Source organism: Dromaius novaehollandiae, chromosome 5 (genome assembly GCF_036370855.1).
Source record: "Dromaius novaehollandiae isolate bDroNov1 chromosome 5, bDroNov1.hap1, whole genome shotgun sequence".
In the NCBI taxonomy this organism is placed as follows: Eukaryota; Metazoa; Chordata; class Aves; order Casuariiformes; family Dromaiidae; genus Dromaius; species Dromaius novaehollandiae.
In genome coordinates this window covers 45891447-45912291 of record NC_088102.1, presented here as the reverse complement: position 1 = coordinate 45912291, position 20845 = coordinate 45891447, and the positions used below count along the sequence as shown (strand labels likewise).

Below are 20845 nucleotides of genomic sequence, written 5' to 3'. Positions count from 1 at the left end.
ATACTCTTGTCTTCACATGGCCAGCAGCCACAAAAGCTGGATCATGAAGAGCAAAGGGGAGGAAGAGGAGCTCAGGGTGGTCCCAGCCAGAAAGTGACTGGATGTGTGACTGCATATTGCTCCACTGCATGACATTTGATGTTCCCTGATTTGGTGTTTCATGCACCTTGCACCAATTTATTTTCTTCTCTGCACCTGAAAAGAAACTTGGTCATCTAACATAGAAGCCACCCTTGAATCTCATATGGACTAGAGGGATCTTGAGCCAAACTGATCGCTGTGTCCTTTGCTTCCCTGAGAAGCACAGGTGGTGTCTGGGTGATTCTACCCATTTATCCCTCCTTGTTTAGGTGGCCTTACACTGGCATGTTCCATATGAGAGTATGTTTCTCTTCTCTGAAAATGATCAATTTGAGCTTAATGATTCTACTAGTCTTTATTTGACTAGGATAAGTTTTCATCTTGGTAGGTGGGTGAGTGGATCCCTAAGAGACTAAGCACCGCTTCATAGAAGAATGAAGTGAAACTCAAAAGGCAAGAGTGTGCCATCTGACCAACAGATGCAGGACAATTAATACTGATGGGAGCAGTGTCTAGGTGAAATGGTCTAAAACCATCAGGATCAGTTTGAGTTATTGACAGGTTACCTGTGGACAGTAATTTTGCAAAGCAGTCTGCCCCAGCAGGGAATGATGTGATTTTGCTTCCTCTTTGACTCCTTCCTTGATTCTTGTATGTAGCAGACTCCAATGGCTATTGTCTCTGGCCCTCTAACCTCAGGTTCTCCAAATTCAGAAATCTGATGGCTATACCATTATCACTGCCTTCAGTGAGGATCAGTCTTATGCATTTTGTGCCCATCCCACCACCCACCTCCAGAGGGACATATAACAATCACTGTAGGGAGGAGAGCCATTTCTCGCTCTCAATCAGACATTTTATGAAAGCCTTAAAATCTAAAGTAGCTATGTAACAGTGTTAACAGTAAGCTGAAATGATCTCTGTACATTAACTATCTGTGCCTAATTTTTATTTTTCTTCACAGGCTTCTGTAGGTTTACTGATAGTTTCTATTTCCAAAATATCAAAGTGCACAGAGTCTATGCTGAAACATCTTCTAGTGGATTACCTTTCTGAAAAATAATGCTAAATTAAGTAACAGACACCGTAGATGGAGGGTACAAGCTCACAAAAGAGAGTAAGTCTGATTATAGCAAGATTTTTCTACCATTTAAAAAAATCTTCAAGGGAAACTTTGGAAAAAAATGTGGATGGTATATCTTAAGAAAATGAATGCTATGATGTGAAGCCTCTGGGAAGGCTGTGGTTCCTTATTCTTTTGTCTGTTGCAGTCTTCTGTTTTTTGTAGGGATGCTACCTAAGGAAGGCTCCCTTGGATTTGTGTTGCCTTAAGTGGCCATGACCCAGGCCAGGATGGTCCAACTTGTGGCTTGTGAGATGATTCCATCAACCATTATGTTTGCTTGGGAAGAGGTACCACTGAATTCGTGTGGAAGAAGGGCTGTGGCTGAAGACACGCCTGCTTCTGCATGTGGGCCTGTTGTTAAATCTGTGAATTGCTGTCTTTCTTTTTATTTGGCCTGCAAAAAGGAACCCAAAACCTATGTCTGGGACTTCTATTTCTGAAAAATGTTAGACTTATATGAGGCTTTTTCTTTTTTCTTTTTTTTCCCCCCTCAAGTTCAGTATCTCTTCTTGCAAAGGACAGAATAAATGTATAGACAATCAAGGCAAGGCCTATTTAAAAATGCAGCATATAAAGGAAGTATGAAACCTGATTCCTGGAGGAACCAGTCTACCTTCTACTCTTTCAAAGATATGCAGGCAAGTTTTAAAGCTATTTTCTAACTGGGCCAACAAGCCTTTTCTGTAGTCAGAAGGTGCAGAAACTTGTTGCTTTGGGTCATTATTATCATTTGTCATAAAAGATCAGTAAGTTCTGAGTGCAGAACTTTGACAGTTCCTTTGACAACTCCTATTGAAAATTCTCAGAGAACGATCACAGATGTCCAGTGGCGGTGAACAACCGTCCCTCAGGAGCAAAGTCTTCACTGTGATTAGCCTCTCATTGTCCCTGAGAAGTTAAGGAGTTAGTGGCTTATTTGCAGCAAATCTGCGACGGAGCTGACCCTGACCACAGAAACAGTCCACATTGTCTGCTGAGCTCCTCAAAGAGGAGGCTGAATTGTGTGCCTGGCGAGGTATCAGGCACATTGTCACAAGTATAGTACTGCACGTATGTATGTGCTGGAGCCTTCAAGTCATTCTCTCCTTTTTAAGGCATATGTTGTTCCCAAAGTTACTATCTTAGCTGGGGCTGCTCTGTCCCAGGCTAGCCCACCACCACCACTTGTTAAAGAGGGATGATTAGTGAGAAAGAGGAAAAAGAGATAACTGAGACATCCCTGTGACTGCAGCTGATTGTCTCTCCCTGGAGTATTTATAAGCTGTGTAGTGGCGGGCCAGGGCAGGCAGTTGGCTCGCCGTGACCTTGGGAGTTGGGAAGCCTGACCAGCATTCCTGGGAGCCACGTGAGTCAGACTGGCGGGCGCAGCTGTAGCCAATGCGGGGGAGCCCAGCAGTGGCTGCACAGATTGAGTTTCACTCCAATCACTGGTGATTTTTCCCTTTCTCTCCTGTTGTGCTTTTCCTCTTTGTTTATGGGATCGGCAAGGCAAATGTGCTGATGGAGTCTTAGCGAGCAAGACATTTGCCTAGTGGATTTGGGATTCTGTCTTCTGTGCTGAGCAAGCCCTTCTTGCCATTGCCTGCCACAGCTCCAGCACCCTGACATGGCTGGGATTTTATTGCTCCAAGCCTTCTGAGCACACAACCTGCCCTACTCTATTAGGGCATTTTATATTGTGTTCTCTCTCAGGCACTTCTTTTGTGCTGTCCTTAAAGGTTAGTGTATGAGGCTTTTTAATGCAGAGGAGATGGGTCAGGACCAGACAAAGCAGCAGATAGAGAAAGGACTCCATCTCTACCAGTCTAATCATACCGAAAAGGCCCTGCAAGTCTGGATGAGGGTTTTGGAGAAGTCTGCGGATCCTGCTGGCAGGTTTCGGGTTTTGGGTTGTCTCATCACTGCTCATGCAGAGATGGGCAGATACAAAGATATGCTGAAGGTAAGGCATCGAAACGAATGCATGCTATTGTGTCACACCCACTGTGGAGAGTGGCTGGAGATTAGAATGGGAGATCAGGGTTTGTATTTTGCAATATAGTAAGACGTACCACGAGCTTGGTACATATGGTGGGCTGCCTTAATCAGTGTGGTGACTAATAGGTACAAGCTCCAAGATGCACAGAATGCTACTTTTCAATGGCTCTGGCCCTTCAGGTTTCCCAGGTTAATCAGGTTCTCCAGTTAATCGTGTGAACTGTCATTGATTTGTTCCCACACACACACGTACGTACGTACGTACCATCTGATCTACCTTCACAGAGAGAGATGAAAACGGCCTCTGCCCCACTGAAAGATGTTTACAGTGTATACACCACTGTAAAAAGACATTTCTAGGAGTACTCTGTAGAACAAGCAGCAACGTTGAGAGATGTCTGATATCTTGTTGTTCAGCTGCTGTTTGATATCTAATATAAATCTTACGTTGCTTTTTATGAGGGTTATTTTTTGTATTGGGGTGATTAAAAGGAGAAAGAGGAAAAATGATGGTTTTGTTTGATTTTTTTTGAGAGACATCGCAAGAGGGGCATGACAGATGAGATCAGAGAGGGATTCCCAATTGTCAGGACAGCATGAAAGAAAGTAAGATAAGGGGCTTGATGAGAGAGTGGCAAAAAGAAGCTGAAGCTAAACTTTAAAAGTATGAAGATAGATGTGTTTGATTAAATAAAAGAAGATGATGAATGGATCTGAGAAGAGACAGTGACTCAAGAATCTGGAAGGCAGGACAAGCATATGTAACAGTTTTAAGAAACTATCTCAGCCTGAAATAGGGTCTTACTAGAGGCCTTGATATTCTTGTCCTTTGGTTTTCGGTTGCCTTTTACTAGACTGGTAATTGTTCAGCACTTCAGCACAAAAAAGTGCAGGGGGTACCCATATCTCGTATTGAAAGATTGTAGGTACCACCTTTTAGCACTTAAGGGGGGGCACATCTTACTAGTAAACCTATCTATATGTCAAAGCCCCATCTTCAAAGCAGATACTTACAAGGAAGAAGAAAGTGGAGTATTAATGCACGCGGAAAACATTCAAAGAAAAACAAGATTCTGAGAAGAGGTGTGGGATTAGGTGGTGGCAGAAAAAACAAACTGATTAGGGAAGAGAGAAGGTAAGATGCGACTACCTGAAGAAAAAAATCGAAGGCCTCATGGGAACATGAAATGGGCAAAGAAATGGGCCCAGTAGACCTAAACCTTCATTTGTCACCTGAGAAGAGAACAGGAAACAGGATCAGAGTAGGTGAATTTCAGTTCCTCCTAGTGTTGGGAAGGAAAAACAGCTTTAATGAAACTGAAGATTTTACAGAGTGCAAGCAAACATGAAGGAGAGCTGTAACAGTAAATCACTGGGAGAAAAAATAAGAACTGGAGAGAGAGAATGAAAAGGAGTCTGTGAATTAGAGGTATGAAATTAACTGTGATTTAAGAAGGGTTAGGATGCTCAATCTCTTTTGGAGAGAAAAACTACTTCACACCAAGAAAGGAGTCTGTGGCAATTGGGAAGTAATGAAGAACTTGTAAAAAAGGTAAGGAAACGTGGGGAAGCATAAGCTAATACACATCACTGAGTCCACACAGCAGCTTTCCTAAAGTGCTAAGAAAAGGGTGAACAAATATACCAAAACATAAGCAATTAGGGATTTTTTTTTCACTTTTGTGGAAAATGTTCTAATAGCTTAAACTGTGTGTGGTACCATTGTGCAAAAAGGAAGCAACTGGTGACCTTGGGAATTGCTGTCAGTAGTTCAAACTGTTATCTCTAATATTTACATATTGAGACAATTGCTAAATATTTACCATCAGTACTGGTATTAATTCAACCCAGCAGTGTGCTTAGTTCATCACAAAACACAGAAGAGAATCCCTGCCCAAAAGAGTTTGCAGTCTAAATAAAAAGACTTCGAATCATCTAAGAGAACAGTATGCAGTGAATCCTGATGGCTGTAGAGCAAAAATTGTCACGACAACTAAACGGCAATCTGGCAGTGTAAAATTTTTTAATGAAGTAGCTTACTTGTTATCATTTCCTTATTCATAGAGTACTTCTATGTAATATTTTAAGAATTCCATAGAAAATGGAATAAATTAAATTGAGTATAAGAGAACTGAGCTGGATTGTGCCGAATGTTTGCTGTCTCACGTTCTCTTTAGGGCCATTTAACAGCTTTTTTCCACTAGCTGCCAGCCTATTTCATCTTCCTTGCCCAAGAGGCTCTGTGTAAAGAGAGAGAGGAAGAGAGATTTCTCCAGACTACTCATACACCTTTTAAACTACCAGATAACTGCTCAGTTTGTACACCGCTTCTCAGTCCCTGCTGCTGGACTTGTGTGCCTGGCTCAGAGATGAGCCTCTTCCCCACGACAGTGCCCCTCTGAGGATGTCTGGGCTGTGTTTAAATAAATTATATGCTTTTTATAAACACTTTTTTCTCTACTTAAAGTTTGCAGTGGTACAGATTGACACAGCACGGGAGCTGGAAGACCCGGATTACCTTACAGAGAGCTACCTAAACCTGGCTCGCAGCAATGAGAAGCTTTGTGAATTCCAGAAAACAATCTCGTACTGTAAGACATGCCTGAATATGCAGGGCACCACTGTGAGCCTGCAGCTGAACGGCCAGGTGAGCCTCAGCATGGGCAATGCCTTCTTGGGCCTCAGCATTTTCCAGAAGGCTTTGGAGTGCTTTGAGAAAGCTTTGCGCTATGCACACAACAACGATGACAAGATGCTGGAGTGTCGCGTCTGCTGCAGCCTGGGGAACTTCTACGCCCAGCTAAAGGTGCAGTAACCCAAGGGAGAGTGGACAGGAGGGTGATTGTCTCACAGATTCAGGAAAGGTGGAGAATAAAAAAAGATGAGGGCTTTTTCATTTTTGCAGTCTCATGTAACTCAAGAACGGTTTTGGATATTTTTATTAGTTTTATGTGCTTATTGTACAATAAGGTTTCTTTCTAGAATAAAACTTGTAATGCTGAAAGATACTTAAAAGTGAATATACATTATGCTGTTACTTGCTGCAGATTTGGTGAGGCCATAATTTGCTTCCTATTTCCTGCCATGATGAATAACCAGCCTCTGAGAGATCCTGACTAACCACATGGAAAACGTGAGGGCTCTATGTAGATGCTGAAAACGGAGATGATGTAAGAGCAGAGAATGTTTCAGTCTGCGCTTGTAGAGCAGGGTATATCATTCCTGCCATGTAAAGCTTACAACATACTGCATAAATGTCAGCTGCTGTGTCATTGCCTCAGTGTCCTGAACCCACTGAATAACATGAATTCAGCATATGGCAATTCCACCTTCCACAGTTCGATATGCATGTTAATACTGAGACTACGGCACGTAGGAGGAGGGCAGGGGTTGAGAGGTGTACGGAAAGCTGCTAGCTGTTGTAGTGTTAGCAAATCAAAAATATTCTGTGGTCATCCATTTTTCTGAGCTGCTCACTTTTGCTGTAACTACTGTCTGTCTGCTTTACAGGACTACGAGAAAGCCTTGTTCTTCCCATGTAAAGCAGCTGAGCTGGTGAATGATTATGGAAAGGGCTGGAGCTTGAAGTACCGTGCAATGAGCCAATACCATATGGCCGTGGCCTATCGGAAGCTGGGGCGCTTGGCAGATGCTATGGACTGCTGTGAGGTATAGGGTGCAGGCAGATGCAGAGCTGTCAGAGCTCTCTGCAAAGGGATCTTACCTAGAGGACAGGACTGGGAGGAAGAGGGATACCATAGCATGCTCACTTGACTCTAGATGTTCCTGCTGCCTCCCAGTCCTAGAGCTGTGGTTTCAGTAGTCCAGGGCGTCTCAAAAGTTTGGGCCTATAAATGTCCTCTGGTTGGGAGCACGTGAACAAGACTTTGCTTTCTTTAAAGAGACTGTGGTATTTCTCTGGAGCTGACCCTTCACTGGCTGGAGCACTTAAGGCCTTCAATCCCAGCCCCTCTTTGTTCTGGACCAGGAGCAAGCTCTTTTACTGATCAAAGATGATTTCTTTCAGGAGTCCATGAAGATTGCCCTGCAGCATGGTGACCGGCCTCTGCAGGCGCTGTGTCTGCTCTGCTTTGCTGATATCCATCGCAGTCGCAAAGACGTGCAGGTACAGCTCCATCCTGCCAGGAAGGACACGGGATGGCAAGAAGGTATGAAAAGCAGACCCTGGCAAAATGTGTGTTTTCCTCCCTGCTTCTGCAGACAGCCTTTCCTCGGTATGATTCCTCCATGAGCATCATGACAGAGATTGGAAACCGCCTGGGACAGATCCAGGTGCTGCTAGGAGTCGCTAAATGCTGGATGATCCGGAAGGAGCTGGACAAGGTCAGTTACAAGCTGTTTCTACAGGCGCTTGCAGGACAAGACTAGGGCATGCAGTCTCCTTCTGAGCTGTACGCCCGTCAAAGTACAGCAGAGTCCTATACCCCTTTGTTCTACAAACAGGGTCTGTTACTTGCACAGTGACATTTCTCTGAATGGTCCCTCTCAGTGAGGAATCTGTTACTAACAGTATGAACATCCCATTCTGGGTCAGACTGGTAACTTACAGAACTGTCATTAGTCAGTCCTGAAGGCTTTAAACACTACACTGAGAAGCCAGTAATGGGAGGAAGGAAGTCCCCCCCCTGCAGTTGTAGACAATCAGCTTATGCTAATGCTCTGAAATAGATTCCGCTGCCTACCTGTTAGCTATATAACTAAGCTCATTATTGTGATAATAATGATAAGACAGCTCTATGGCTCCACCACGTGCTTTGCCAAGAGATGTGGCATCAAATTCCTAGAGAAACTTCAAAGGTATTTAAGCTGTGATGTGAAACAGAAATGAGAACAGAAGATCATTTGGGAATAGGCAACAGGTTGATACAGTACAAGGGGGTGAAGTTATTTATTTTGAAAATGCTTTAGGCTGTGCATGAGTGTCTTGCGATCTAGACTGCACTGCAGGAACATTATTGGGGCTGCGGAATAAGATGTTCAAAAGTTAGCCTTGAGCCTAGCACTGAGCAGCCTGGAATGACTGCATGGTGCCACATCAGGATACTGTTTTGGGCACAGATGCACTGAAGTTTAACTCTAATTACTTATATTAGACACACAGAATCTTAGCCAAAACAAAGCATCTCAGTTAGGAGAAAATCAAGTATGTGCCTGTCAAAAAAGATAAGCTCAAGGTGCTGCCAGCATCTGAGTCCCTACAACAAGGAATTAGTTAGGTGAGATAAACCTCACAGTCTCAGCAAGGAAACATTACATTTGCTATGGAAGAAGGAACTGTGACTTAGAAACTTTGCTTAATGGAATTCCTTCCCAGCCTCATATCCAATATTTAAAACAATGAGGAAAGACACAGCAGGTAGGCCTCTAACAAGAGAATATTCTGTACCATCTCAGAGCACTCACCTACCTCCTAGGTCCACTGATCCCCTCTCTAGCCATTGCCAGCCTCAGATATCACAAGCAATTCTCATCTGTGAGAGCCTGGGGAGGGCTTTGCAGAGAGTCCTAATTTCACCCAAGCCCACAAAAGAAGGGAATGAGCAGATGAATCTCAGGTTCTGTCCAGCCATCAGAGGGAAGTCTGCCCTGGTAGTCAAGGTCTCTTACTCACATTGTCACAAATGTAACTCCTCAAATGTCACAGTCCTGAGCACTTGCCCAAGTCTGTTCCTCAACTCGCCAGTCCCAATTTCCATTCCTCATGCTACTCATCCCAATATTAGTTACCTAATAAAGCAGTTTGCTAGCTTTCCACTTGCAGACTGCATTTTTGTCCTAGCCTCCTGCATTTTTGTCCTAGCCTCCTACACTTTCTAAGTCTCCTTGGCCAGCTAGTCGCAATTTCCTTTCAGTTCCATTCAGTTTGTTTAGTCAGTACCATCCTAGTTCCTCCCAGTCTCCTGTCACAGCCTGCTTGCCCAAACTCTGTGCAGTCCTTGCTTTCTTGTCTTGGAAAAAACATCCCCTGGACTTCACAACATCTCTTCCCCAACCCCATAGGCTTCTTGCATCACTTTGATCCTATTCCCATCTTTAATTTCAGGGTTTTCCAGTATACAGTTGCTCTTCCCTGCCACAGCTCTCAGTTCTATTCTGTCCTCTCCCTTTCAGTTCCTACTTCCTTGTTCTGTAAGTTCCTTATCCCAGGCTGTTGCTGCCACCACAGGTCTAATGCCATCTCCTCTGTATTCAAAGCACATTCTTCCATCTCATCTGGTTCTCTTCTCACAGTATAGTAGTAATAGCAAATTACAGGGTGGAAATTTTATAAGGTTCTTCCTGAAAATACTGTGTCACAGGGGAGATGACTTCTTCCCCTCAGACAAACCTGAAGCAGGTCTCAATAGCTCTGGAAAGCAGAAACTGATTATCAGAACAGTAAGAAATACTGTCACATCTAGGGGAAAGTAGTGACTCATTTGGTATAACAGCTGCTATACCAAATACTTTTCCTTCAGATTGAAAAGGATTGATAGCAACACAGTCCTACATCACACTGTGTGTAAGTAGGACAAAGCGGACATATGGACAGTAGGACAAAATAGAAGAACGTGGTGTGTTGATAGTGCTGATCCCTCTCCTCCCCTCTTGTACAAGTAAAATTGGAACTGAAGTTGCCCAAAGATTGCTGAACCTGTAGGGTGGGAAGGGAACAATGCTTGCTTTGCTTGTGCTTCATCCCAACCCTGATGACCATGCGAAGTTGAGTTTAAATACGCATGTATCCTTCCTGTTTGGAAACAACAGCCTCTGCCAACATCATACCCTGACTTTGTGTTGTGTGGCTGGAATAGAAATGTAACTCTATTTTCTGAAAGATTTGCGATCTTTCAGAAACCAAGCTTTTCTTACGGATGGGCTTGTGTGGGGGAATACCTGCTAGAGAGCTATCTTACATCTCCAGAGCTGCAGGGATGGTTGTTTATCCAAATGCCACTCTGTACCTCTTCCTCCTCCTTTTGAGTCCCATCATGTTATTCATATAAGTCTGGTTTTGATATATCAGACTGAGAACTGATAATGCATGCTCTTCCTTCACAGGCTCTGGAAAGCATTGAAAAGGCACAGGAGCTGGCAGAGGGACTAGGAAACAAGGTAGGATCCTGTAGCTTCTCTTCAGCAGTGTCTATAGCCTTCTCTCGGGCAACTTGAGAAGAGAAGTGTTAAAGTATTCAGAGTTGTTATTGCTTGTCACCCTGTCCATATTAACCCATTGGTGCTTGGGACTTTTTTTGTTGTGAAGTGTTTAGTTGTGGGGAGTTGCACAGGTGATGATCAGTGTGCAAGTCTGAAAAGTGAGGGAGGAGTCAAAGTGAGATAAACAAATGGAAATGGGAGCAGTAAAAATCAGGCATGAAATAACCAGAGCACTAGGGGTCTCTTCCTTGAAAAATATCATTGGCCTGAGCAGCATCTGAACTGTGTGCTGGCTGGAAACCAAGGGCAGTGAAGTGCCGTGTTTCTCAGGGATGGCTGAGGAATGCCCTCTGGATGAAAAAGCTGCAGAGTGCCTCAAATCTGAGATCCCCTTGTGTGATAGAGAGAAGAGGGGTTAACGGCAGGAGGTATTCAGATGCTAAATGTCCTTATGCCTGATCCTGTCCCTTGGGCAGCTTTCTATGCTGATGGTTCTCTAGCTGGCTGATGGGGCTGTTGTAGAGAGCACTACCAGAAGTCTCCTCCTTCTGCCAGGGCTGTCTTCATCTCGTCATTCACTTCTCTTCTGTTTCTGCCCTTTATGTGCAGCTTGGCCTGCTGAAGCTCCACTGCCTGTGTGAAAGGATCTATCGCACAAAGGGGCAGCAGCGAGAGTTGCGCGACCATGTAGTGAAGTTCCACGAATGCGTGGAGGAGATGGAGCTGTACTGCGGAATGTGTGGAGAGTCCATCGGGGAGAAGAACAACCAGCTCCAGGCGCTGCCTTGCTCCCATTTCTTCCATTTAAAGTAATGAGCTGGAACTACAGAGGGGTCCTTGTCATGACATTAGTCACAGGAAAGTGAGCTATTCATATCCAGAATAGGACAGCTTTACAGATGGTCTTCGTCCTGCTTACCTATGCCCCACAGGATCCCACGGCTGTGTGTCTTGAATCTCATGGCTTTTAAGTATGTGATTCAGCCAGAATATCCATCCCACTCCCACTTCTGTCCTCTGGTCACTAATGCCCTTGCCTTGTAGGTGCTTAGCCTAATTCACAGATTCTTATCTCCTTTAATTTCTCTTGGGGAATCACTTCTACAGCCCCAAGAGTGGTTTGGCTTTTATTTTCTTTTTTTTTTCCCTGAACACCCACTACTTTGTGTCTCTGAACTGAATATGGTGTTCAGTCTGTTACTGTAATGCTGTCATGAAGGAGTAAGTTAGCTGTACATCATTTTACTGTTAGGAGAAATGACACGAGTATAGCAAAAGAATTAACACTGAAAATTTAAGATATTATAGTCTTAAAAATACACCCTCAGGCTGACACCAAAATTAGGATTAAATGCTGGGGCAGTTATGGCTTTCTTTCCAGCAGTAAAGGAAAGCAGCATTCCTTCCTTTCTGTAGATGAACTTAGTGAAAGGCTTCCAGGCAGGGGGAGGGACAGGTGGTCTTTGCCCAGGAACGAGGGGAGCCTTTTCATGGGTTTTGTAATTAATATGCAGGGAAGCCGGACGCTCCAGGGCGGGCGGGTGGGTGGGTGTCACACCCCCCTCCTTGGGGCTGCCTGCGAAATGGCCTCCTTGCTTTGCAGGTGCCTCCAGACCAACGGGACCCGGGGCTGCCCCAACTGCCGCCGCTCGTCGCTGAAGCCGGGCTACGTGTGACCCGCCGGAGGGGCGCGCCCACTGCCCTCCCGGGCTGGGCCCGGCGCCTGCCGGCGGCCCTGCCCGGGCTCGGCTCCCGCGGGCCGCCCGGCGGCGGGCCGCTCCCTCGGGCTCCGCCGCTGCGTGGCCGGCGCGGCCCTCCCCCCGCGCTGCTCTGTATGGGGAGTGACTGCAATAAACGGTCGCGCCGCGACGCCGCCTGCCCTGCCTGCGCCCGCCCCGCGGGGCCCCGCCTCGCGCCAACGGCCGGCGAGCGGGAGGGCGGAGGGAGGGGGGCGTCCCTGGCGGCGGGCTCCGCCCTGCCCCGCACCAAGATGGCGGCGGGGCCATCACTCAGCAGATTTGGCCGGAGGCACGTGACCGGCCGGCGGGCCCCTCGTCGGCAGATTCGGCAGCGCTGAGTCCGCGCCGTGGGGGGCGGCGGGGCCGCGCTGGGCCCGGGCCGGGGGCGCCGAGCAAGAGAGGAGGGCGAGGCGGGCCCTGCCCCCGCGTCGCTTCGTGCCCTGCGCTCGGCGCCCGGCGCGTGCAGCGCGGAATCTGCCGCCCGGCTCGCGGCGCCCTGCTGGCTTGCTCGCTCGGGAAAGATGGCGTCGGTGTGGGACGAGTCCGAGGTGAGGGCCGGGGCCGGGGCGCGAGGCGGGGGCCGGGGGCGTTGCGCGGCGCGGCGTGGGCCCGGCCGCGCGTGACGCCGCCGTTGTGCCTCCCGCAGGATGGCGTCGGCGAGGAGGTGCTGAAGATGTCCACGGAGGAGATCGTGCAGCGTACGCGCCTCCTCGACAGCGAGATCAAGGTGAGCGCGGCCGACGGCCGCCCCGCGCGCCGCTGGGGGCTACGGCCGGGCGGGAGCGCGGGCGGCCCCGGTGCTTTTGGCGGGGGCGGGGGGGGGGGGCTTCGCTGGGGGCTGAGCATGGGTCATGGGCAGGGATAAGCGTGAAGAAGATGCGGTTAATTAAGCAAGGAAGAGCGGACTGAAGAACAAAGTCTTGAGTGCGGGAGGGGGATACGTAAAGGAGAGAGGAGCCGAGGAAGCTGACAGGACAGTTGTTCTTCAGGGCCTCGGTAGCTCGGACGCTTTAGAGAGAAGTCTGTGAAGCTGCCTAGCTCTTGTGGACACGGGGAAGGGGCGAACCTATCCCGTGGCCTGGGATAGGAATAGGATGATAGAACAATTCATGCTGGAAGGGACCTCAGGAGATCGCTGGTCCAGCCTCCTGTTCAGAGCAGGATCTGCCATGAACTAGATTGCTCAGGGCTTTATCCAGTTGGGTCTTGAAAGCCTTCAAGGATGGCAACCATATAGTTTCTCTGGGCAACCTGTTTCACTGTTTTACTCCTCATGTGCTTTACTGTCCTCATGAGGAAAAGGTTTGCCTTATATCCAGTCTGAACCTCTCTTGCTTCAATATATATTTATTGTCTCTCATCCTCCCACCGTGTACCACTGGAAAGAGTCTGTCTTTTCAATATCTTCCCATAGGTACTGGCAGGCTGCTGTCAGATATTTCTGAAGCCTTCTCTAGGCTGAACAAGTCCGGTTCCCTAAGCCTCTTCTTACCAGGCCTCTGCTTCACCCCCTGGCCATCTTGGTGGCCCTATGCTGCGCTCACTCCAGTTTATCAATATCTTTCATGTATTGGGGCAGCCCAAAACTGGACACTGTGCTCTAGATATGGTCTGACAAGTATTGAGTAGAGGGCTGTAATTGCTTCCCTCCCTCTACTGCCTATGCTCCTATTAGTGCAGCCTAGGATGCTGCTGGCCTGCCAGGGCATGCTGCTAGCCCATGTTCACCTGTTTGTCCACCAGGAGCCTCAGGCCCCTTTCAGCAGGGCTGCTCCCCTGCCAGTCTCCAGCCTGTACCATTGCAAGGTACTTTTCCTTCCCAGGTGCAGGACTTTGTGTTTCTCCTTGGTCTCTCTGAATGCCATCACTGCCATTGAGCATACAGACCGTTCCCCCCAATTTGGTGTCATCTGCAAACAGGTTGAGAGAGCATTATGTCGCCTCCTCTAGCTCACTGATAAAGGTGTTAAACAGGACAGATCTCAGGGTAGACCTGTCCCAAGATAGACCTTTTTCACGTAGAAGAGCATTTGCAACTTCAGTTGGGCAGCTTGTCTGTACTGCCCAAGGTTGGCAATATTGAGATAAGTGATTTTATAAATATTACAAAGTAACTTTATCCTACTGTCTTAGACTCCATAAATAATTATAATTTTTTAACATACTTTATCATACTTTCAGGACAGCAAAGTTAAATGTGTCTTATTTTTAAATTGCAGAATAAAGAGTACAAGTAGCCTTCTTCATTTTTATAGTAACAGCATCATAATCAAGGTGGCAGAAATATTTACTGACATCCTCCCTTCTTGTTTGCACAGTTGCATGCCATGCAGTTTTCCTTGGAGGTTTCCCAGACTACTTTAAATCAAATTTCTGGATTTTTATGTTGGTATATAACAGATTAGGTATTCACTCCTTATAACAGTTCTGTCCTGTGGATAGTTATGTGTTACAGTACATGATTATGTTTAGGCATGAAGAGTTTGGAAAAGATAGGTTTTTAGGGAAGGTGGATTTCCCACTGAATGGAGTCATATAAGCTAATTCAGCTGCAGCCAGTTTTTCTGAGACCATTTGGTGTTACACTTGCTTCTGTGAGTCTCAGTGTGTTTCCAAACTATGCGATATGAAGCAAGAAAGGAGGCAAAATGTGTGCTGGTGTCAGCCAGACAGCATTGAGAAAGAGCTGTATTAGCTATGTTAGTCTTGGATATAAATGTACTGTTGGATGGTGATTACAGAACTATTGTATGTTCTGTTTTTTCTTCTGGTTGTGGCAAAAACCTTAGAAAAGTTAAAATTATATAGAGATGCAAGAAATCTGAGTTCTCTTTGGAGCTCTTAATACACTTTTTCTTTTTTATATAGTAAAAGTTTATATCTTAGTGAAGGGCAGGATTAACTGAAACCATAAATTAATGGTCATAAATTAAAATGAGAGGTTTCAACTTGGTACGAGGATGGCCTTTTTCACTGTGAAGCAGTGGATCAGGCTGCCCAGAGACATTGTGTGGTCTCCGTCCTTGGAGTTTTTCAAGACCCGACTGGGTGAAGCCCTGAGCAACCTGGTCTGACCTCATAGCTGACCTTGCTTTGAGCAGGAGGTTGGACTAGAGACCTCCTGAGGTCCCTTCCAACCTGAATTATCCTATGAGGCTATATTCCATTGTTTCCCTTAGGACTTGGCTATCTTCTGTTTGGGTGATAAGTAATAGATATTATTCCGATGCTGTGTTTTGGTTCAAGGAGAACAAAATGCATTTTTCCCTACAGAAGCAGCTGAAATGGTTTGCTTCTGCTATGTAAGTCTTGACACATGCAGTCCTGTAGAATGTAACTGTTCTATAAAACTATCATCTCAGTTTCTCTCTGTTCCACTGGAGAAGATGGTGGTACATATCATTGCAAAGGTAAAGGTGCTGGTAGTCCTGCTGCTGTCAGTAGACATAAGCCCTCATTCTGCCACTGCCCCTGTTCATACTTTCAGTTTACATTGCTACTTTGCAGTGATAATTTTCTGTTTAAAATGTTCTTGACTGTTTCTATGCTATTTGCACGTCATCTGTTCAGTGTTCTGGCACACAGTTGTTTGTTCTTCTATAAACAAACAGATAAAACCAACTTTAAATGTGTGCATGTATCTATCTACCTGTATAAAATAATCAGTTACGCTATCTAGGTCACATTACAATCTCATAGGCTGATGCATTGTTATAACTTAGAGCATAGCATGTGGCAGCACAAAGCTGGGAAGGAGCTGCTGGGTAAAGTGAAATGGGAATTTTCAACTGGTAAAGTTGGTAAAAACACTCTGTCATGGAAATTGTGGCCTCTTCATCCTAGTGCTGCTGCACTGGGTGTCACTGTGAGCTGCAGAGAAGAGGTCTGGTGTTAGAGGCAGTGCTGGTAGTCTGAGCAGCTCAGGATTCGTTTGTTTCACAGGTGGAAAATGACAGGCACATGACAAATGAAAAAGGACAAATCAGAAATGGTCCAGCATCATTTTCCTGTGCCTAAAAGCTTGTCTGCTGCCTCCAACTGCAGCAGCTGACCTAATAATGGAGGTGACTTTTACTACAGACTTTGCTTCACTTGTATTTGTAGATTATCTTGGCTACGATACTGTTGTTCAAAGGTTTGATTTTTAGGAATTGGGGATTTTGTGACTGCATGATATGAACGTGCTAACTGAGTAACATCTGACAGTAGTGTTTCATGAAGGCTTAGGCTCCCGCTTCCACACAAAGAATTCAAGTTCCTGAGCACTCTTAAGGTTATCCAGTGACACTGGGAAGAAATTCTTAGTGGTACTGATTAATTAGAGACTAAAATCGTCTGCTTAGCCTTGATTTATAAGCAGGTTGGGCTAATCTGCTGACTTTTCCTGTTTTTACATTAGATTTCCCTTTCTCTCTCCACTGTCTCCTCAGTTTTTTTTTTTTTTTAATAATTGTTACACTTTCAGAATAATGTATGAGCTTTATGTTGCCTTAATCTTCTGACAGTATTCCTGTCTCTTTCTTACGTGTACTGATTCCAGATCATGAAGAGCGAAGTGCTGAGAGTGACCCATGAGCTTCAGGCCATGAAAGATAAGATCAAAGAGAACAGTGAGAAGATCAAAGTGAACAAAACTTTGCCGTACCTTGTCTCAAACGTTATTGAGGTGAGAGAGGTGTGCGTTTCTGGAGCAATGCTAAAAGGGTGCACAACTTATATCAGGAGAAGGGAGGGCGGTGTCTCCTCAAACTACTGGTTATTCTGGAGTCAAGACTTTAAGATTTTTCAGTTGGTTTTGTTTGTGACTCAGAAGTGCTTGTTGCTTGGCCACTTCTTATCTGGGTCATTCCTTAGGCATGTATTAGCTATTCTACATCTGCACAAAATTGAGCTATCAGAGTCCACTTAGTGTGGACTTAAGTGTGTGTAATTTGGCACATACTTTCTGAAACTTGTGACACAGTAAATGAAAAGTGGTGTCTCTGTTGCTTAAAAAGCTGTAAACTATTCCCAGCTTTGCATGAAGAGGAATTCTGCAGTCAAAGTAGCGGTAGCTAAGAGGCCCTCGTTTAAAAAGGGTCCGAGGAGTGAACAAAGGAGAAAGAAAGAAAAATACGGGTTGGAATTTACAACCTATAGAGTGTTTTCCTCTTAACAGGTGTTATGCTGCACTCACTGCTAACTCAGTTTATGTGCATGTACCTTACTAGCCAAGTTGCATGAATGCAGGAGCTTCTATTCCTTAGGTACTTACGTATAATATCATCTTGACCTGCTTTGTTTATTATAAGAAGCTAGTTAAGATAACTTTGTAAAAGCCTTAGAAGGGCTAGATGCTGCATCACGTTCCTTTTGTAATTCAGTAATTTTGCTGATCTACTTAAAAATGCTAACATTTTTCTATCTAAAAAAAGGGGGGTGGTTGTTTGTACCAGTGTTTTAGAACTTAATGAACTTAGGGCTTAATGTGAATTGCTATAAAGGAAAGAGAAGTTGGTGCCATTAGCTACTACTTTGTTCTGCTGGACTTTATAGTGTCTTTCTTTGTGCTATTGTGCTGCTGCTTGATGAGGAAAGGAAGAAATTAATTTTTATAGGAGTACTTTGATGCTTTCAGAATTTTACTGCTGATGGATGATGGGAAGTTTTCTTTTCCCTACTGTGTTTAATTTAGAAGTGTTAATCCTAGGATGGCCCTGGTTGTATTATAATGGAATCGCTCGCTCTGGTTTTCAGCTCCTGGATGTTGACCCCAATGACCAGGAGGAGGATGGAGCAAACATTGACCTGGATTCCCAGAGAAAGGGCAAGTGTGCTGTGATCAAGACCTCTACTCGCCAGGTAAGGCCTGGTGCACAGTTAGGTGTGAGGAGTGCTGAAAAGGGCCCCATCCTAGTACGGCTGGTTTTGCTTACTTTGATTCCTTTCTTATAGACATATTTCCTGCCTGTTATTGGGCTGGTTGATGCTGAGAAATTGAAGCCTGGAGACCTAGTGGTGAGTGATGCTGTTGTGACTGTTAGATATAAGCCAGAAAATCATGTGTGTCTTTTTCTTTTGAAAGGAGACAATCCGCCCAGATTGCTCTGAGACCCCTTCTGTGCTGAAATTTTAATATAAAAAGCTTATGGGTTCAGTAATATGTGTAGTATAGAAAAGCAGTGTTGGGGGAAGTTTTTATACGGACAGCTGATGACTGAAGTTTTAGGTGACTAAAATTCAGGTATCTGCCTAGTGTGCTCTCTAAAAAACAATCTTTCGTGTCATGAGTAAATCAGCCCCCTTCCTTTTAAAATGTGCTAGATTAACTGTAGTGTTGGCCGCTCTGCCAAGCTGTGGTGATTTGATGAGTGTCGGTGTTAAAACTGCTGTTAGAGTGTTGGAGCTCCTGGAGGTCTAGTGAATCATCTTTGGTTGCATATTTGTTAACAACTGCTGTCTAAAGGGCCTGCTTTAAGCGAAGCTGGTGGACTTGTGTTTACAGGGAGTGAACAAAGACTCTTACCTGATCCTGGAGACCCTGCCTACGGAATATGATTCACGGGTGAAAGCCATGGAGGTGGACGAGAGACCCACAGAGCAGTACAGTGACATCGGGGGGCTGGATAAACAAATCCAGGAGGTGATGATACCTTACATTTAGTTTGCAGTGTGACTGTAGGCAAGAGTCTTTGAGCTTCAGCTCATAGTTGAGGCACCCTGGATTTGTGGAGTAGGATGGTTTTATGGCTTAATCTATTTCTTTTGCTCTAGCTTGTGGAGGCCATTGTCCTGCCAATGAATCATAAGGAGAAGTTTGAAAACTTGGGTATACAGCCACCCAAAGGAGTGCTTATGTATGGACCTCCAGGAACAGGGAAGACACTTTTAGCTCGAGCATGTGCTGCCCAGACCAAGGTAAGAGGAAACTTTGAAAGCATATGTTGTAGGATAGTAGCTGAAAAAGAATGCCTGCAAGGGATAAGGGGTTATACATCTAAACTGAAGTTGTGGGGAGGGTGTTTGTTTGTTTAATTATGAGATTTTTGTAGCTTTCAGCACTAACAGTATTGAGAAACTAGGTATAGGATTTCCTCTTCTACTTCCAGGCTACATTCCTGAAACTTGCTGGTCCACAACTTGTGCAGATGTTCATTGGTGATGGAGCTAAGCTGGTACGAGATGCTTTTGCTCTAGCCAAGGAAAAAGCTCCTTCCATCATCTTTATTGATGAACTGGATGCCATTGGCACTAAAAGGTGAGGTATGGGGCCATGTTGTAAAGCTCTTGGGAGCCACCTAGCTGCCTCCTCTGCCTGGGTTTGTGAAATACATCTAGCTTAATGCATGGCCTGGTCAGAGACACAGGGCAAAAAACAATCACAGCGGTTGCAACACTCCTCGAACTGGTGAGTGAAACACAATGATACTGGGGACCTATCTGATGGTAACTGCATCAGGCATGTGGAGGTGTTTGGACATTAGCCCTGTTTAGTACTAAGGACATAGTGGGATATCGATGCTGCTGACAGTTACTCTAGTCGCAGTCGCTCATCAGTGTGAGACTTGCTGTAGCTTCAAGGAGGCATTGGAAGAGCTTAGCCAAGCAGTGTGTCTGCAGTGACTGTGCCTTTTTATGTGGTGAAAGTATGAGGGCAGGGTGGTCAGGTTCAAGCGGATAGTTTTTTTCCCTTGTTTCCTCCTCAGGTTTGACAGTGAGAAAGCTGGTGATCGGGAGGTGCAGAGGACCATGCTGGAGCTGCTTAATCAGCTGGATGGTTTCCAGCCCAACACGCAAGTCAAGGTTGGGATCTAGCAGAAAGTGCTAATGAGGCCCAGGGGTCTCTGGCAGAGGATACAAAACAGTGGCCAGGGAAGAAGTTGTGGAGGATCCTCGGGGAGAAGAGGTCTGTACTCTAGGTACCTCAGACTGATGGTCCTATTTCTGCCTAGGTGATTGCTGCAACCAACCGGGTTGATATCTTAGACCCAGCTCTGCTCCGCTCTGGCCGATTAGATCGCAAGATTGAGTTCCCAATGCCTAATGAGGAAGCCAGAGCCAGAATTATGCAGATCCATTCACGCAAAATGAATGTCAGGTATAGAGGCGGCATGGTCTTCTGGGGCTGTTTGTCACACATGGTGACAGTACTTCAGGGCTGGGGGGGGGGTGGGGGGTGGGGAGGCACTCTGTTTTGTTGGGTATTTATTTAAGGAAGCTCCATACCTTGGTTTTTCTATTGGCTACATGTTCTCATACTTTTTCCCCACCACCACCCTCATATCAGCCCTGATGTGAATTATGAGGAATTAGCTCGCTGCACAGATGACTTCAATGGAGCCCAGTGCAAAGCTGTGTGTGTTGAAGCGGTAAGTGTTCCTCTGTAGCAGCCAACACTGAGAGGGGGGAGATGTGTAAGCTGGAATGGAGTAACTTACGTTGAACTGCTGGGGTGCTCGTATGCCTTCTCTAAATATGCTTTCACTGGGCAGGGGATGATTGCCCTCCGCCGTGGAGCTACAGAGCTCACACACGAGGACTACATGGAAGGAATCCTGGAGGTTCAAGCAAAGAAAAAAGCCAATCTGCAGTACTATGCCTGATCTCTGCCCAGTCAAGGTTGTGGCCTTGGAAGAAGACAGGACGAGACTGGACTGTACCACTTTTACTTTATGTGTAGAAAAAATAAAGCATTTTTTTCCCTCTAAAAAACAAATCCGTGATGTGTTGGGGCTATTGCCCTTGCTGCGTGATTCTGCAACTCCAAAAGGGAAGGGGAGAACCT

General features: G+C 45.7%; 2 protein-coding genes across 2 annotated transcripts; both read left to right on the top strand.

Annotated features, from left to right (window-relative positions):
* Window positions 1–1046: 1046 nt before the first annotated feature.
* RAPSN (receptor associated protein of the synapse) lies at window positions 1047–12211 on the top strand. Its single transcript, XM_026093223.2, has 9 exons — window positions 1047–1198; window positions 1370–3149; window positions 5652–5990; window positions 6695–6853; window positions 7212–7310; window positions 7406–7528; window positions 10247–10300; window positions 10952–11151; window positions 11946–12211. The coding sequence occupies exons 2-9, from the start codon at window positions 2934–2936 to the stop codon at window positions 12016–12018; spliced, it is 1263 nt and encodes a 420-aa protein (XP_025949008.2). The 5' UTR covers window positions 1047–1198; window positions 1370–2933; the 3' UTR covers window positions 12019–12211.
* Window positions 12212–12319: 108 nt separating this feature from the next.
* On the top strand, window positions 12320–20776 carry PSMC3 (proteasome 26S subunit, ATPase 3). The gene is made up of 12 exons (XM_026093224.2): window positions 12320–12629; window positions 12728–12808; window positions 16622–16747; window positions 17818–17922; window positions 18016–18078; window positions 18566–18703; window positions 18835–18978; window positions 19170–19318; window positions 19767–19863; window positions 20013–20158; window positions 20348–20429; window positions 20553–20776. The coding sequence occupies exons 1-12, from the start codon at window positions 12603–12605 to the stop codon at window positions 20661–20663; spliced, it is 1269 nt and encodes a 422-aa protein (XP_025949009.1). The 5' UTR covers window positions 12320–12602; the 3' UTR covers window positions 20664–20776.
* Window positions 20777–20845: the final 69 nt, after the last annotated feature.